This window comes from Cygnus atratus, chromosome 6 (assembly GCF_013377495.2).
Source record: "Cygnus atratus isolate AKBS03 ecotype Queensland, Australia chromosome 6, CAtr_DNAZoo_HiC_assembly, whole genome shotgun sequence".
In the NCBI taxonomy this organism is placed as follows: Eukaryota; Metazoa; Chordata; class Aves; order Anseriformes; family Anatidae; genus Cygnus; species Cygnus atratus.
This window is the reverse complement of record NC_066367.1, coordinates 24,944,529-24,964,063: the sequence shown is the minus strand read 5'-3', so window position 1 is coordinate 24,964,063 and position 19,535 is coordinate 24,944,529. Positions and strand designations below refer to the sequence as shown.

Sequence of the window (19,535 nt, the reverse complement as noted above, 5' to 3'; positions counted from 1 at the left end):
AGTAAACAATGGAGGAGGCAAAAATACTGTGAAGAACCCAGTACATTGGGAATTCCGGCTGTAGAGAATCACACTAAACTTATTTTAAACTATGTTCCTAAAAATCACACAAACGTTAAACAAGGTAGCACAGCATTTTCAGATCCACTTTGCAACTGACATAGAGTCAGGACAACGTAAACATGTACTTTTGAAATGCCATCCATGGCACGTGAGGACAGATTTAACATCCTGAAGACTGTAAAGCAAATGGCCTTCATTAAAGTGTCTTACACAGGCAGCATAGAGCATTTCATTTCAGCATTTTCTGTTCCTAAATTAAAGTCATTTTACAAAATGATTTCTTAAAATTCATAGTCATTTAATTTTAATTATCTTGATAATGTCCTAAAATAAATATTTTTTTTTATTACTTATTACTTCACCCTTACTTTTGTAGTCTATTTTCAAACAATATCAAAGACTATGGCCATAGCGTATTTTACTTTTGACAGCAAAGAACAGCCTGCCCAGTACTTACTTGATACTTAGGGTTTTGATGAAAAAAAAAAATAAAAAATTGACCAATTGGTACAGAGTATATGTGAGTGTCCTCACATAGCTCTTGTTCAGATTATACAACTTGTTGGCTACATGGAAACTGTGAGCATAAAGTCATCTAAATTTTGCTTTCCTGAACCAGACCAGCATTCTGAATTTTGACAGCAGTTCTACCAACTATTTCATACTACCAGGAGACCTGATATTGGCACTATCTCATTCCAAGTACACATTGTCTGACTTCCAAATACAGACTGACCCAAAAAGATTGATCACTTTGTGAGGAAGGCTCATGCAGTAAATGTCAAAATTAGTGCTGAGAAGGAACCTTGGTATATACCGAGAAAGAAGTCTAGTAAAAACATACCATAGTGGCTGAGTGTATGTGTCAGTCTTGTCTGGACCTGAAATAGAAAAAGAAAAGAACAGGTACCTTATATGTACAATACCATGCACACTCCCATAAATTTCAAAGATTATAAGTGAAGAACATACTTAAGAAATTTCACTCTACACATTTTCAGTCCTTTGAAGTCAAGATTGACTACCACCATGTCTAGAATTTATATAGAATACACCAAATGGCTCAGCTGAAACACAGAGGTCTTAGTCCATTTTGAGACATTTCTAGGTCAAGTAAGTTCTCAAGTCCTTTGAGAACTGTGAATCTCAAAGACTCTGTGTTGGAGAACAGAAGTAAAGAAGAGGTTCCACCTGAGAAGCAGCTCATCAAGTCCTATGGGAACTCCAAAGAGCATGCAGAAGTGGGTGAAAGACAAACCACCAGTAATACCACTGAGCATGCCTACAATGAAATTGCAGTGGTCCCCTGTTTAAAACAGTGTTTCTTCACTTTGAAACATTACCAGGAAACCTGGGCTAAGCTACACTGGGTTGCCAAGTTACCTCATTATTGATATAAGCGAGCACATATTTGCCCATAGTCAGTCTCTTAGGTCATATGTATTTAAGCCTCTATGCATTCTCCCAGTCCTTGATAGTATTTGATTCCCTTGGGGGCAGCAGGAGAATGACAGAAATACTACTCCAGATCAAGTACCAACCACATCTCTCTATTTTTTCCATAGTTAAAACTGTGGTATGCAGTTTGTTTTCTCTTGGTCAGATTAAAGTTGACAGTTGACCTGTCAGTAATAACCCATAAACCTGTCATTAAACTGTAACTGAAATTCTTCATATAAAAATTAAAGCTAAAAAGAGACTGAATAAATGTTGAAGAGAAAGCTGAATAACTACCAGTTGCAGAAAAAACAAAGCCATGCAACATTGCTAATTAAAAGAACATTTTTCCCTTCCCTCTCCTCTTACCACTTTAGAAAGCTGGGGAAAAAAATGAAGCTCTTGGAGCAAGATTGTAGAGATAAGAGACCGCATGGCTATAAAAGAAAATTCAGTAATTCTGAACTTGATTTTGAACACTTGATTTTCTGCTAGCATTTTGCAGCAATTCCTACTACCTAATTTAATTGATAATGAAAGACTTAGATATTATATTATTGTGGTTCGGTAAGTGGAATCATCCAGTTAGTAAAGTACATTGTAAGAGAGTGCCCTTTTTACTGACCTGTACTAATCCAAGAAAGAACGCGTGCATTATTCAGAGATGTGGTCAGCATCTGAAGCAAACATATACCACATCTGACTTTGTGACCCCAGTTCTGCATCATCTCTCAGGGCAGATGTACCCATTACATAACAGAAAGCTCACAAGTTCAGGGAGAGCGAGTAACTATCAAGTTTCATGTTAAAAAAAGGGCTTAGTGAACTTTATGGCCTTTTCTATGAAACATTAGTTGAACAGGCAACCCATAGAAACTTTCTATAATGGCCTCATCGGATTGGAACTTACAGATAAAAAAAAAAAAAAACAAGAAAAAAAAAAAACAACACACAGCTTTTAGTGGTAAAGGCTAGCTGTGGTTCTGAGAATCCCAAATGGAAACCCACGTGTTATTTATGTTCTTGTTATCTTACAGAATGACAACACTCACCAAAAATTTCACTGCTGGGGGCGCATGTAACCTTATTGATCTTGTGACTGCAGGTAAAGACAGCAGCTGTTGATTTAATTATTTCATTGGGTTCAGCAACTGTTAAGCCAGCTGTTTACCCACTGACTGATGAAATTCCTCTTTAGTGTGGTTGCTGAAGGCTTTATGATTTTGAGGCTAATGTAAAGGGTACCGTAAGAATCATCAAACTGCAAATTGAACTGTTATATGGTAAAGCATATATGGAATAGAACATCCTGAAGTATTTATACAAATACATTATTTTCTTTAACAGTAGGGACAGAGACGGAGTGGACTTTGGAGTTGAGAAGCCTGAATTTTAATCTCATTAAACTTCTTTTTATCTCTTACAGTTTAAAGTTATGCTCCTGTACTTTACTTTCCTAGTTCTACAAATACAGATACAATTTTTTTTTCCCAAAAGATAGTTGGTATAAATATGCATCCAGTGCTGTTATTCAATAAATACAAAATTAATTACTGTTTAGAATTACAAATGCAAAGTTCCTAGCCGAAGTTAAATTCTATCTTCAAAATATATGAAGATCAAAACCACAGTAAAAATGGAAAGCTCATTTTATAGAAAGTCATTACAAAGAAGCAATTAGACTGTTGATTGCCATTAAGCCAACACAATGTTTTCAGCTGTAGCATGCTCCAAGCTATCACAGTACCATCTAATGAAGAGAGAGTAAAATGAAAAAAAGTAAATGCTTATATTGAAAACACAACCAAAGATTTTTCAAAGCAATGACAGCGGTTCTTTTGTGTTCTCCTGTGTATTTGTCTTTACTGTACCTTGGACGGTGAGCTCTGCAGACACAGATGCCTTCCCAGCACTGTTCACCACTGTGCATATGTAAATTCCTGCATCAGCAAGCCGAGCATTTTGGATTTCCAAGAACTGGATGCCTGTTTTCTCAAACATGTTGAAACGCTCATTTTGCTGCAACTGAATATCACCCTGCAAATATCACAAGACACCATGAGACAGAGAGCTGTTGGTAGGAAAAGGGGAGAAACCATTTTTTTTTTTTGGTAAAGCATCAGGTAAAAATGTCTTTCTCCTATCTTTCAGCCCAATACCTTCAGTGAAAAATATCTGGATGATATAAAAAAAAAGTGCCCAAAAGTTCTTTAATTCATAACTGCAAGAGGCTGTTTCTCTTTGCATTTTGCCATCCACACATTTCAGTTTGGTTTTGCTTTTTCGTTATTTACCATATCCACATCCTTACAAATATTTTCTTTTGTTGTATGTTGGCTCAAACCACTTTTCCGTTCATATTCATTCCCGGGAAATCAAACACCACATTAAGTAGCGACTTCCAGCCTGAGGAGTATTTCTCCATTATTCAATAGCTCCTTTATGCTGTATCTCTTCAGGAACTGGAAAATTTCTGCATGAGAGGACCTTATCAATGGCCAGGTGAGGGTAGCAGAAGGTATTAACTGTGCCTTGAGGAGGCACTGCTGCAACACAGATCCTTTGTGGAGACCAGCAGAAGGTGGGTCTGGATTTAAGCATTCTCTAACAGAGCCCTCATGACCAAAACAAGCCATTAGAAAAGAAAATATAGATGGGAGAAAGCCAACTTGGACTTTATTACTTCTGTCACAAAAGAACTAAACTTCATGAAGGTTTAAACTTATCTAAAAAAGATGTTTAATATTAGAGTGCTCCTTAGTCTACCACATCAGGATATTATGCAATCCAATAATTAAAAAGTCTGAAGCCAGGAATAGTGAGAAGTGTAGAATATTAATACAATTTACTTGCAAATTTGATGCATTCTCCTACACCTCCAAAATTTAAAATAAAGTGGAGTTTCTTTCAAAGGGCTACAGTGGAGGTGAATCAAAACATGTGACTTTAAGGCAGGAAAATATATTTAGTTCTGTGCTTTTACATAGATCAGACAATCAGAACAACTATTTATTTGCTTTTAAATTCCCTTCTATTTTAAATTGACCAACACCTCAATTTGTGAGCAAATTTGCCTCTGCTTCAACATCAGCCATTAAAGAGGAGTTCCTTGCTATCAGGCACCACAACTTTTCCTATTCCAAGTTTAGGAAGGAAAAAATGTGCTTCCTCCAGGATTTGTAAGGTACTGGTCAGTAAAAGTTCTGGGAACTCTACAGTGTTTTCAGACACTGTAGTTCCTGCAGTCTCTGTGAACTTGCTGCTCTCTGGGTGCTGTAAGTCCTGTAAACCCAAAAAGCTGATTCACAGCAGGGGTTTGGTAACGATATTGTATAAGCTTCTGTTCTTTGCAACTTAAGTAAGAAAAGGCTGAAGAAAAAAAATAAGCAGAGTAAGAGATTTACACAAGAACTTATTCATTAGTTCTGAAATGTGCAGTTTTAATTTGTCCATGTGTTGGCTCTGTGCTAGCCGGATGTGGTCCAGTTGTCACATAAGCTCATTTCCATGGTGCTGAGGCAGGGCTGATACACCTGCCACTCAGCAGGACTCTGCAGTGCCATCCTGATGTGACCTGAAGTATTGTGGGCTTGAGCTTGTTTTCAGCTAGCCAAAGCACACACATGATTACCTTTTGAGTCATGCCTTATGAATAAAGGTATAAAAACATGCTTCACAACAACCTGCCAGTAAAACTCTGATACAGAGCAACAACACATTTTTACTTTACAGAGCACATGAATTATTGAAAGAAAGCTTTACACTGCTCAAAATAGGTGCTAAATTAATATTATGAAAGCCTAAATAAACCCAACTCAACCAAAACATTGTAGCGATGAACTGAGGAAAAGTTCAAGAGTGACAGGGTGTCTGCAGGCCAGCAACGGTGTGACTAGTGAACCTCTGAACAACACAGCTATGGTATTTTACTGAATAATATATGCAGACCTGTGAGAGTCAAAATTTGTTTTTTAAGGACGGAAACATGAACAGGACTCATAGAGCTGCTAGTAACAAAAATGTCACATACTTAGTTCAGTTGATTAGAGGAGGAATGTCAGATTATGGAATCATAGGGTAAAGAAGCTAACAGTGAATGGCAAAATACGTAAAATAACCTCTACCAAACTGCAAAACAGTGTATGAAGTACCAAAGTGTTTATCCAAGCTGCTGTTTACCACATAGCCCTGAACAAAGAGAACTGAATGACATATCTTGTTTTGCACTGAGCTGCATGGCTGGAAAGCCTAAGTGAGTCTGGTGGGACTGAAATCAGACTGTTGCAGCTGTGGAGCAGCTGCACTGCAGACTGCCTCAAGAGCCAGAGGGCCCAAGAGAACTGATGGCAGCCAGAGAGGGAAGCAGATTCTAGGCAGAGCTGCCAACTGATGGAGATGTTCTTAGTAAGTGCTTCCACAGAACAAGGTTGCTTGTTTTCTGAGAAGTAACAGCATTCTTGTATAACAGAGAACAAGAATAAGTCTGGAGTGAAGCAGGCAATGAGTAGGAAGCATGTCCCTGCCCTACAAGCAGTTTTCTGCCTTCTTTTTTTTTTTTCCCCCAGAAAACCTGCAGACATTAGAAAAAATTAAAAGCTCTGGGAAAAGCTGCCACATTTCCATTTCTCTTGACACCAATGCATAAGGCAATTGGTTCATGAAGGTTGAAGGGGAGCAGGATGCCAATAGAGCAATCACAATATTTGTTCTTCCAAATTAAAGAAAGTAATAGCAATTCTCTAAAATAATAATAGTTCCAGAAAACAAAGGGCCTAATCAGTGAAATATTTAATTATCATCTGAACACTCTCTCCTAACTACCAAGAAAGTGTTTGGAGATCTTGCATATGCCCAAAGGGGGCAGTAGGACCTAAGCCTTCAGTGTTTTTTTAATAGTCTAATGAATTTTAAGTGTTGCTTATTTTTATATAAATATGTGTATTTTTGTATTTTATATATGCTCACAATTCCCCATTTTAATGAAGATCTGAAGTTGACAGCTCAGGTCTCCTTTACATTCTATGTCAGACTCTTTTCAGCTACCAGTGTTTCAGCAGAGATCACACTGAATCAGTCAAACAGTTGTTTATCTTAGACTTTTTCTTTTAATTTGCAAAAAACAATTGTGCATGCCAAAAAATAATCATGTCTGATAGTTCCTAAGCTGTTAGTTTTCTTTCCAATTCAATTTCATTTCTTTGCAGACATCTTAATTCTAATGTACAGGTGAAACCTAGTGCAAGTGAAAGAGAAAGGGCGGTTTGTGATTGAGGCACTGACATAGAACTTGGGAAACAGAGTTGTAATTTTCAAAGCTGTAAGAGACTCCTCTCTAATCTCAGCCAAAGCATTAAATCCCTGCAGACCTTCTCTATAAAACAGAGATTGTGATAATCATATTTCCCATCCCTTCCCTATTTCTCTTATCTGGTGTGCAAGGTTTTGGGGCAAGTATATCTCATACTTGCTATTTTTATGATAGAACTTTATACTCAGAAGAAACACTAACATCTTTTGTGGATTTATTCCACATGAAAATGAGGAAGAATATGGCCCTCCTTGTACATAAATTCTTGCCATGATCATTTGCCATATGCAGTATCAAATGCATATCATTCTTCCAAGTAAAAAAAAAAATCAGAACAGAAAGAAAAAATTAATTTAATGGGAATTCATACCTTATACCAAGTTACTTGAGGCTGAGGTCGTCCTGTTATTTTACATGAGAATTTGCCTGTTTGGCCTTCACGCACAACAACTCTATTGGGTTTTGTAGCAAACTTGGGTGGACTCTCTCCCCAGATGCTTGGCCTATGCTCCACAGGAGGAACAGTAAGTCTTCCTCTAAAAAGGGAATCAAAATCCTGGTGTTACAGAAGAACTACTAGAAGTCGTCATGGTTAAAGCACAATTCAGGAAGCATTTTAAACTGGTGGTCTGCCAACAAGGATATATAATAAACAGTAACCAACATTGTAGTTACCAGATTTTCAGCCATACACTATTTTTTTTGGCCAACTGAAGAAATGCAAATGCTTGTGATGGCTGCTCTTGACTCCTCATGCAGTGAATGAGGATAGCATTAGCAGAGTATAATGCTATGTACCCTCATCCAGTATACAGGGATCTCCACGTGAGTTGCCTATAAGCAGAGCTGGACAAACTAAATGACAGGAAACACTGCATACATATAGTTTTTACCCTTTTCTGTTTCTTAATTGTCTCCTGATTAGTTGTACATAGTTGTTCACTGTTCTTTATCATGTACTTTGTTTAACATTCAGTGCAATGACACAGTAGTTTCTGTTTATGAATCATCAATTTGTTTTTGCAACATTTCTGACATGTCCTGGTAAAGACTTTTGGTTAAGGGAAGGCTTCTGTTTGGAATCTCATTCACTACAATGTTTCCAAAGCAAACATGGAAAGGGCACAAAAACAAAGTACACCCATCCAAACGGCAGTGAATGTCTCTTAAGCGCAAGGGCCCAGTTCTTCTTGGATGGCACAGCTGGAATGAAACTAAAGTGACAACAGTGACTGCAATCTAAAAACCTCAGTTAGACAGCCATAAAGCATAAAACATCAAACAGTACTACAGCAAGAAAAAAAAAAAGTGCAACTTCAGGAATGTTAATGTGGAAGGTAACGCTTGCATTCTTTGCTCTAAGGCCCTGGTACAACAAAGACACACATTAGGAGATGGCAAATGGTAATTTCTTCTTCCTTCCTTTTTTTTAAAAAACAACAACAACAAAAAAAAAAACAAAACAAAAAAAACGCTCTAATTTCAAGCAAACTCAATCACTTTCAAGTCCTTTTCCAGATGGCTATTTACCGCATGCAAGAGAGATGTATCAGTACCTCACCATTTCTACCAGGTGTCAGATACTAACAGATACCTTATTGCCTTAATCCAAGGTGCTGCCAAGACATGACGGCTGCCATATAGGCAACCTGAGCTTTCTATGAAAGAGATGAGACTGTGATGAAAGAATTTACACAGAGAAGAGGATCAGTAAAAATGCTTGGGAGAGAAGAGTGACCGTAATAAGCTAAAATGGAAAACACTTCATTGCAGAATTAAATAACTGATAGCTTTTAATGCTGTCTTCCTCAAGCTACGTGTAAAGAACAGGAAGAAGGCTCTTTGTGCCAGGTCAGGTCAGAGTAGATCATCCAATCAACCAGTTCTTCATAACAGTTACACCAAAACAGAACAAGTCTTTCCTCCAGCCTACAGTATGCATACTGTGTTACTTGGAAATATTTAAATTATATGTGAATTATGATTTCAGTTGATTTTATTTGTTACTAAACATTCTAAAAGTAGCACTTGTTCTAGCTTTAAAAGATGCCTGACAGGTCATGGAAGATGCAGGAAAGGATTTCTGGATTTCAGAGAACAGAGACAGAAGGGTGCAAAACTGCAGCACAGATAGAAAGAGAAAGCTCTCTTTTCAGCCATCTGAATTCCTGTTATGAAGGAGCAGTAGCTCTATCAAACCACTTATGCCTTCCCGACAGCCTCGAACATTTTCCTGACAGAGCAATTCTCATGGTATCTATTCCACTTGGGAAAAATGGAGATTTGGACTTAACACACTTGACTTCACAAATGTTTGTTTGTTTGTTTTCAGATGTTGCTGTAGCTGGCACTCAGCTCTACAGGAGCTAAGGGCTTTGAATCGATGAAGTTAGGCTTGCCCTGCCTCTGTGAGCCCAGCCATCCTTGTTATTCCCATTTCACAAGTGTGAGCAATCATGCCAACCAGTTATTCTATTCCAATGTCATGCTGTGCAGAACTGAGTCATTAACTACCAGACTTTTCTTTCCTCCATTTCCCTCATTCTTGCACAGGCAAGGACCTTTGGGGACACGTTTCCAGTGAGGAATTACTGAGAACTGTACAAGAATTCAACGCATTTTATCTGGCCCTCAGAGTGAATCAGAGCTAAAGAAAAGATGCAAAAGGCAGATGAAAAGAGAAGTGCATACTCTTTAGGAACAGTCATTTTACTTGTTCCCCACCAAAACGTATTTGTGTCTGTTAAACAATATCAAAGCCACTGGATTTCTTACCCAGGGGTTTTAGCACTGGATGGCAGGCTGTATTTCTTCAAGGAGTTTCCTGTGAGAACAAGACAGAAAAATAGGAAGTAAGAATTGTTGTCAATAACATTGGGAATTACAGGTACTAAAGGCTATGTAAAACATGCATTTCTTCAGGTTTCAAAAGTAAAGGAGGAATGCAACACTTGCAACATAAGGTTATGTCACCCATAGTCCAAATTTAGGCTCTCCAATTTCAAAAACAGGTTTCAGAAGAGTTAGCATCTAGCCCTTGGCCTCAGTAGTAACAACACTGCAGACTGTTCATGAAAAAAACTGTTTTAAAAAAATGTATGACAGCGCCTAATTTCTACAGTGCAGCACTAACTCAAATTAGATAGCGTAAAAACTATTTGGACTCTGAAAGAGGTATTGGTTTTTTCCTTCCTTCCTTCCTTCCTCCCTTCCTCCCAATTATTATTCCTGTACTAGCCCAGGAATACCTTTTCTTAAAAAAATCATTCTCTTTTAAGCTCTAAAGTTCCTCTTGCTTACTGGTGAGCAATAGACAGATGTGTACGAAGTCATGTAAGCTCAGCGCCATCTACTGCACACAGCATTCCTGTTAGCTTCGGCTCAGAAAAAAATGGCTAGTGGCCTGGGATAGATTCAGAGTAGCAGCACAAAACAAACTACTCTGATGGCTGTGAAAAAACACATTGTTCTAGCACTTCATAAGAATTTACATTAACTCTCAGATAGGACAGTCACGCAAGATGGAAAGACTAGACTGTGTTTCAGTCCATCATTTTTTTCAGGTAGCAGTCAGCCCTACATAGGTCTTTGCTGAAAAACAAAATACCTGTGCTTTGCTGTCTTGATGCATATTTATTAGAATAAAGACCACTGTAATTAAACTCTGGGAAATTCAGTCATTAGGAAATACCATGGCATTGTTTTTAAACTGTAGCAAAGCCTTTATATCAGAATAACTGATATAAAAACACTTTTAAAAAACTCCACCTCCATACAAGTTGTTTCTCAGACAGTTTTAAACTAGGGAAAAAAAATATTTTGCATAATTTTTAAAACAGAAGGCAGTAACTATCCTTCCAGACACATGCATATTTCAGTATGTACTCTGAGGATGTGTGTAAGAGATTTTGACTCAGAATATATCCAAATGTTGATTGCTTCAAGCCTGCTGTCAATTTTTGCTGTGCTTCAGGAATTCAATGCAAAGTTGTGACCTGAAACACTCTGATATTCAGCAGATCTCTGACATAACCAAATAGCTAAGAGAGAAGAAATACATTTGATTTCCATAATTCACTGGTTCTGTGTCACTCTTTACATTTAAGATTTGGAATTTGCAGCAATCTAATATGCATATTTTCTCTTAAAAATTCCTGGGTTTGATCTTAGACGTTTCCATGCGACGATAAACATGCAATTACAACCAGGTGTGCAACTTAGCAAATGGAAGCGTACAGGCAGAACTCGACACCTATTGCCCCAGTGTGCCTGCCTGATACATTGTGAAACATCCAAGCTTGCCATAATTTTTACTGTCTGAGAGAAAATCTTAACTTTCCAGGCTTTTATTTTTGTTCTAAGTGGAGGATTCCATCAAAATTGCAAAGCTTATAGCAGTGTCTTTAAGATGTGGTCTTTTGTTACCAATGCCTTACACATCTGAAGGTGTACACCTACTTTATGTAGCTATAGTCATGTATTTCCCTGCAAAACATCTTAAACGGTGAGATTTATCTGGGAAAGGCAGGGCAACAATACATAAGGGTCTGATGAGATGTGTTGTATGTGGTCTAAGCTAACAGGTACAGACAAATGCCAGCTCTACCTGTTTTATTTGCACTAGCTCCGTCCTAGAAGTCTAACAGATGTCAGCCAATATCTGCTCCCATATCTCAGGAGTACAGGCAGAACAGGCTTATGCCTTTATGCCCCTGCTGGGGTTCTATCTCTATTGGAGAAGTGCACATCAGCCCTCTGTGCTTGCTCCCTCATCCCCCTTCTTGCTTATACTGCGTGGTCCCTAAGGAACATGACAGTGCAGTACTGGTGGTGCAGGTCCTGTAGTAGAGCTTAACACAACGGGAGGTCAGAAACAGCACTAGTAACACAATGAATACCTCTGAAAGAGTGAGTCTAACTAAAGCTAACCAACTGTTTTACAAGCTGAAATTTAGGAGTCATACATGGCTTCAGCAGAAACAACTCCATCAGTTTCAGCTGGGAGTCACACATTGTTCTACAAAAAAATCGCAAAACTGAAGCTTGATCTTAATATGGATGGCTCCTGTTTTGAAGATATTTATTTAGTGATAAAACTTAATTTTATTAGCCCACTGAGCCTTAGACTGGATATGCTGGTAAGTGAAAATGTGTAGCCATAGAGCAGACCAGAAAAAAAGCAGCAAAGATGACCCCTCATGTTAACATGAGCATTCAGCTAACAGCATGGGCAACCTTCAAAAGGGATCTAAAGCAATATTAGTTCCTCTTAAAGCCCCAAGAAGAACTGTCCATAAATAAAGCCAGGATGGGAACAGTACCAAAAAGTTAAGAAAATAAGTAGTTTATATGTGGAAATGGGAAGGCTGTTGATACCACCACAGCACTTGGACTAGGACCTACACCCATGTTAGAGTTGTGGCTATGAAAAAGGGATTTCTGTCTTCCAGACATGTCACATTACTCTTCCAGCGACAACAGCAATACAATTAATGAATATTACTCTTGCACCAATGAGAAAGCATGTACGTACGGTTGTGATCTTAACCAGACAGGCAGTTTCACACACCTTGTTCATTTAATTAAACTCTATAATCACTGAAATAACAGTATAAGTATCCTCTTACCTTCCACTGTCAGTTCCACAGTCACTTGACGAACCCCACCATCATTTGCAGCTTCACAGGTATATTTACCACCATCGCTTTCTTGCACATCTTTGATTACCAAGCTGAATATCCCCCGAATGCTGTGGTCCACAACATAATGGTCTCCTTCTGGGACAGGATGCCCATTTCTGTACCATGTGATGTGAGGTTCGGGGTAGCCTCTGACCTGGAAAGATGTGAGAGAGATCAGAGAAAGAAGGCAAACATAACAGATGATGGTATTAGGAAGAAATGTTGGACATTTAGCAATGCAGTGGAAAGTTCTTGACACACAAGCTGTTAAACACATACTCTTTGCAAGCCAAATGGCAGAACATAATGAAATGAAGAAACTCTTGCATAAGTCAGACTGTTAAAATCATAAGACTAGTGAGGCAGATAGATATGCAAAAGTTTCCCACTAGAACGGTTTGCCTCCAGAAGCATGGTGAGGTACTAACGAAGAATCCTCACACCTGGGTTCTCATTGCTCAGAGACTCAAGGGCAGAAATGCTATTATATCTCTAAGTATGCAAGACTGCAAGGTATCTAGACCAAACATTTCTGATATGGTTGCCAGGGATTAGGCTTGTTTTGTAAACCTGTATGTGCTGAGATGTAGTGACTCCAGCCTATATACAGGCAGGCACGTGCCACCTTTTGTCTTGATCCTTAAAAGCAGGACATAAAGCATTTAAGAAAGTGTCATTAGGGGTCGTTCTCATGTTATGGTGACATGTGGACAATAAAGACGTAGTTATATTCACACAAACACACTGCTACATTTAAGGAGCTTTGTGGTCTCTTAGTCACCCAAAGAGGAGAATTCAACAAAACAAAGCAATCCTATGCTCATTAAACAGTAACCATGTTAATATATCCTTGCCTGCTACGGTATTAATGATACCCTCAGATTTGCAGAGAGATTCTCAGTTGGCATAACCGAGAACAGTTACTGATTTCAATTAAGCTGTTGAAACCTGCTGCGGACCCATGCCTTCCTTTCATAAAAAGATGGAAAAAACAGACATATACTTTTCCACTAACAAATTAACTCCTCAGGCAAAGGTTCTTCCTCTGCTTTACGAGAGATGCCATCCACTTTGAAGGTTGGTTTAGTATGTGTTAACTGTTAGCACACTTCCCCTGTTGTCATAGCAACCTCTGATTACATTTTTCCCCCTTTTTTTCCTATTCCCCCCACTCTGATATGTTAGCTCTCCATCGTCCAACTCTTTGATGCTTTGCCTAAATGTCATGAAGCAACTGAGTGGATCAAGATGAACTGAAATGAGTAATCGTTGCGGCTGTGTTTGCTCACTGGGAAAGTAGCAATGCTGTATATTGAACTACATTGTCAAATCTTGGCAACTGAACAGGAAGTCCCTTCAACCTCCAGGTGGGCAAAATATTGATGACCCGTCTTGATTTGAAGAAGGCTGGGTTGTGGCTAGTCCAAATTCCTCCCAGCAGTCTCCTCTCAGCTTCAAATCAGCCTTTCAGCTCTGCTTTCTTCTATCTGCGCAGCATTTACTTTCCAAATTACAGTCCTTAGCCAACCAGCCTTACCCACTCTTATGTTCTCTTCTTTCAAAACCTTTCATTTTTAATCCAGCCCCACCTCACTCCAGCTGGGCTTCTCATCTGTCTGAGCTTAAGCTACAGCTGTCAGAAATTTTTCTCTTTCCTTTAATTCCTTCGGTATCAGTTCAGAAAAATTAATTTTGCCAGTGATGTGGCTACCCCTTCTTCCTGGCATTACTTAATATGTATATAGAGAGGACAGTAATGCTTGCCAAGAGCATGAATATGCTGAGTAAGGTGAATAAACTTTCCACTTCTAGTACAAACTTCTCAGGTTCTTTCTATCTTTACCTCAGCAAGAGCCGTGTTCTAGGATGAACGCATTGTGGATCCCTGCACAACTGGGGGTCATTTACTGTTTAAAACTACCACAGCATTTTTTAAAGCATTTTGTGCCCATGCCTTTTCTTTCCTGTGCTTTCTGAAAAACATCAGCTCCCATATGATATTGCCCTCTAACATTACTGTAGCACATTGTTTTAGTGCTTAATCAGAGACCAAGCTCCCAGGAAGGGTATCTTTCTCAGCACATCTAATTTTCACCATAAGAAGTTTGTGAAACATCAATATGATTATTTTTTTTTGCAGTAGCATAGCTTTTGTGAGTTGATAATGTGTTCATTGGTACAGAATGTGACTTGTACCAGAAAACTGTTTTTAACCATTACCTTGTTGATGCCCTCTTGCCTATCTTCTAATTTTAGATTGAGCTACCCAAAGCCAGAAAACAGATTAGAATTGAGTTTCTACCTCTCATTTCTGTTTTATTTTATATTAAGTTAAGCTTTCTTTGAATTTGAAATATATGAGGCAAAATTTCTTTGAAATTCCTATTTTAAGGATACAGTAAAGTAAGCGTAGCACTTGTATTGGTGTGAAGAGAGAACCACCTTTTCAGTGCATTATGTCACATCAGCTTATCTAATGGTAGTCTAACCACTGGTTACAGCTGCTGAGATTCTGCCCTGTGAATACAAGTCATCAATTGCACATTACTTCATCCATTTACTACTTTTTTGAGTTTGCAATCATTCCTTCTGGTGTTTTTTATGATGTACTGTTCCATCGAACTTCAAAGGACCTAAGCACAAACCTTCCACCCCTTATGCCAGGGAACTATTGGGGTTGAAGCAATGGGAAGCATCTTACTTCCATTTTCCTTATTGTTTTATCATATTCTTAAGTCCTTCTTGGACCAGACAAGGCCATTTTTACCTGACTCTTCAAATTCAGGTAGACAATTATACACGCCCTTCCAGTATCAAATAGCGAAGCCTACATGAAGTATTTTTCCATTTCTTCTGTGTGTGTTTATTTCATTCTTGTTAAGTCTGTGCTATGTTGTTTATCCACACCTCTACACTGAGGAAATACCACCCAGAAAATTACAAACCCAGATGATCAGCATGCCATTTCTTTTCAAAAGGTTGAATCATTCTATTCGCAAAATCTGATTTTATTTTTCTTTCATATTTTGTCAAAAATGAAATAAGGGGAAAACAGAAGTTTACTGAATTGCTCTGTTGCAAGAATTTATTTCAGGTTTGGGTTTGGAATGTCTTTCAAACTGAGCCAGCCTGCTCTGAAATACATAGTCCTGCCATAAAAGTGTCAGGGACCCTTAAATGTATCACTCGTTACTAGGTTTTGATCCTAATGGATCAATTCCAGAACTGCAGCAGATTTTATATTCCTTCCCAACCTTTCCAGAGCTCACTAAAAACATCTGCCTTGAATAAATCCACAGCAAAGAGAAATTTATCTGCTTATTTAATGCCCAGCAGCAGAAGGCTATAACCTTTATTTACAGCTTGGTCTGTGTGAGCATTGCCAGTCCCAGTGAGGCTACAGTTTTTCTTTACCTGCGGAACACTAACAAGTGGAAAATTGATGGTGAGCAGCAAATATCTGCTGTAAGCTTTGAGTTTTTGTCTGGACCCATCAACTACTTAGAGTCTTGTAAAAGATGGTTGGAAAAGTCTGCTAAGGTAAAACAGGTCTCCTGCTTCATGCATCAACACAGCAAGTGGAAAAAGCTGAGAGAAAACCTGTTGCCTTGTGAAACTTCCAGAGCTAAGATTCAGTCTGCATCCAGGTCTGGGGGAATGTCATTGAAAAGGGATGGCACCAGGTTCCCAAAGGAAAAAAATGAGAAGAATAAATACAACAAATCCATTGAAGCTATCCACTAAAAGGCAGTATTATTAAAAAATGTTCTGCTACAAACTAGGCTCCATTGTCGCAAACCTAAAGGCATTCGGTGACAGCCAAGGCCAAATATATTCAGTAACCCTTTTCCCTGACTGTTCTAAGGTGCAGGAAATTTTTTCTAAAACTTGGCCTGTATCTATGCTCCATAAAACAGCTGCTTATATATCAATTCCAAAAACCCATAAATTTGCCTGCTTAAATGTGTCACAGTTGCAGTAGCAGATTCGGGTAATCTGATGCACTCTTTTGGCTCATGCTTTTAACTTCCAAGTCAGATCCTACTTTGTAATAGCTGTCACTGCCTCCAGCAAGGTGAACAATGAATGCAAATGCAGAGCACTTGAAAAGAGTCAGCCAGAAATAGCAAAAACCTGAAGTGTAAGCAACTGTGAAACCTTGATGGGGTGTGTGTTATTGCTGAGTTACTCATTGTGACTATAGCTCCGTAAGGCTTTTGGAAAGGCTGGTGAATACCGCCTGACATATTCAAGTGTTACATGCATTATACTGGCTGACATGTTCAGTTCTTAATGTTAAGGTCTAGATAAATTTATGTAATGCTGCTCAAGGTTACAGCAAAACACAGACAGTGAGACCAAGAAGAAAACATCTACCAAAAGACTGTCTTGGATGGCAAAATCCCTCCAAAATACATCATATGTATTACACCAGATTCTGTCAGCACAGTGTTCACTTGTGCCACTACCTCTGTAGATTGCTTTTGCCTTCATTTCCACAAAATCCAGAGTTAAGACCATTGTAGGTAAACAATTCAATCATTGAATAAAAGAATTGGTTTTATTAAGATAGTTCAATCCATCTGAAGAACAATTAATTTTGAATTTATCTTTGAAAGACAAATATTTTCTGTTCAATTTTTCATACTTTGCATGCTATTTAAAATGTAGCTTTCTACCCAATTTGCGTGCCTACCTGCTTTTTGAGGTATGTCCCCTCTGTAGGCTGTTAAAGAATGACAGTGTATGGTAGGTGGTATTTAACAACTTACAGTCTGCAGATTTGCTGCTTCTGCACCTAGGTGACACTGCTTTTAACACCTCATTCTTATTGAGAAAAACTCTTTACCATAACTGCCCATTTATAATTCAGAGAGAAAAATATAAAATATACTTCTAAGAGAATTTTTTTTTTTTTTAAATTAAAATGTTCAATGATAAAGAGCTATGCAAAAATGGACTTTTCCACATGCCTTGAAACTTCTAGGAATATGCAGTCCTTGAGGCTATTAAAACTGGTGCACAGAGCCTACACTTCATTCATTGCTACACAGAGAAAGAATTTGTTAAAAACACTGATGGTTAGTAGGGCAGCAAATGTATTTATAGTTAGACAAAAATGTTTGGAGCATCAAAACGACATGAAAACACAGTTTGCACTGAACCGGGTAACTAGGGTAATTAGTATAACAAGAAGGACAGTAATGAGAAATGTTTCCTAATGCATAAAGGTACCTGCAAAGAAGATGACAATAAACTGTTTTCACATATATGGTGGAGAGGGCAAGCAATAGACTTTTATCACTGGAAGGTTGCCATAATTGTGGGCCTGTAAGGACAGTTTGACAAACACCTATCAGGAATGAGACTATGAAGTTGACTCTGCCTTGAGAAAAAATGAATGAAGAATAATGGGAAACAGGGCTGGAAGAGACCATGACTATAAGATCATGTACATGAAATTACAAAAAGCCACTGCAAATGGTTGAAGTGTAATCGTTGGTTTGTAATCATTGTAACCATTGGCTGGTTTTCTTCTTGCCATGTGTGACATTAGTATCACTTTGAACAGTCATATCATTCATGTTTACCATGTATTAACTCATTTTATCTTTTTTTTTTTTTTTTTTTTTTTTGGTATTTCTAGTGATCTAGTCATTCCTTCTGCAGGAAAAAAGGGACTTACACAAACAAAACTGCTCAGAGAATGCTGTAAGAGAAACTGGCCATTGGGTTGGTAGATGATGTCTGACAGCAATTAACTCCTTCAGAAGAACAGTATTTTTCTTGCTTATTTGGCTAGTTTCCTATCTTAACATTAAAGAATACCACAGAATGAGTAACTTTTTAAGAAGGGTTTGCAGTCTGTCCTCTGTCCCATGCCTGCCTTCAACCAGAAATTGGCCATTTCTGGGAACTACAACTCAAGAAAAGGCCTGTAGAGATCGGAAGTTATAAAGGGTTAGAAACAAGATAGCTTCACCTATATGTGCCTGCTGTTACCATTGAGCTTTTCCAAAAAGTGTGCTTTGGACAGATCATTAGACGTCACACCAGGAGGAGACTCAAGGGAGGTGTGGAAAACCATTCAGAGTATCTGACAAACTTTGATCTTTATTCTGCAGCCTGCAAACAAAAGTCTAACACAGAAAAGAAAGGACTTGGCTTAGCAAACAGTCATTACTAGCGGGACATAAACTGTCCCTTTTGCAAAACTTAAATCCATCAGATTGTATCAACAAAGCATCAGAAGGAACGTGATTGGGTAGCATGACAAATTCTGTAATTGTAACTCTATTCAAAATAGTGTAGATAAAGGAATTAACAGTGTATAACACTGACACTTGAAATATGGCAGAGAAAGTATAGCATACCTCTTCTTCCAACATTTAGGTATCACCAGAATTGACAATTATTCACTTTATTGCAAGTTATGTATTAGATGCGCTCATCTGAAATTCATACAGCTAAAGGCAATACAGGGCCGTCCTGCAGCCCCAAGATATTCAATCTAGACAGTAATAGTTGTTCTGTGGATGTGGCTCATCCCACAAAAGGCTCATCCTAAGGCTTACAAAAAAAAGTTTCCCATAGTCATTAGACTCTAGCCAGTGTACTCTGTCTGCCTTCAATCAAGAGCCAAGATTTTCTGGGTTTGGATCTTGACCTAAAGACTTATGAAGGGAATCAAGTACTTGAGAGCAGACTTAGCAGAGGATGCTAAGAATGGGACACACCACAGTACGTGCTCTGTCCAGCTTGTTCTGTAACAAGAAAAAAAAAAAAAAAAGCTACTTCTAGTTTTATTAGTTTATACTCATGTGAACTCTTAACGTCAATCTTAGGAGAAAAATAGTACAAACCTGTGGAGATTACAATATGAACACCATGAATATGACCTCATCTAAGAGGTGATATATTTTTATGTAATTTTTTGGGATTAGTGCAGATGGGAAATATGGTTCTGGCCAGCACAGTTTTTTTGCAAGACTTGTAACAGTGTTTCTGTCAGGTTCTGACTGCAGTTTGCCATAACAAATGAACAG

General features: G+C 38.2%; 1 protein-coding gene across 1 annotated transcript in view; it reads right to left on the bottom strand.

The window, feature by feature from the left end:
• The window catches only part of MYLK (myosin light chain kinase), a 147,210-nt gene that overhangs the window by 111,231 nt on the left and 16,444 nt on the right, over positions 1 to 19,535 (bottom strand). The window contains 5 exon segments of the mRNA XM_035536847.1: positions 908 to 944; positions 3,372 to 3,537; positions 7,179 to 7,344; positions 9,584 to 9,632; positions 12,436 to 12,643. Coding sequence (XP_035392740.1) covers positions 908 to 944; positions 3,372 to 3,537; positions 7,179 to 7,344; positions 9,584 to 9,632; positions 12,436 to 12,643 — 626 coding nt within the window.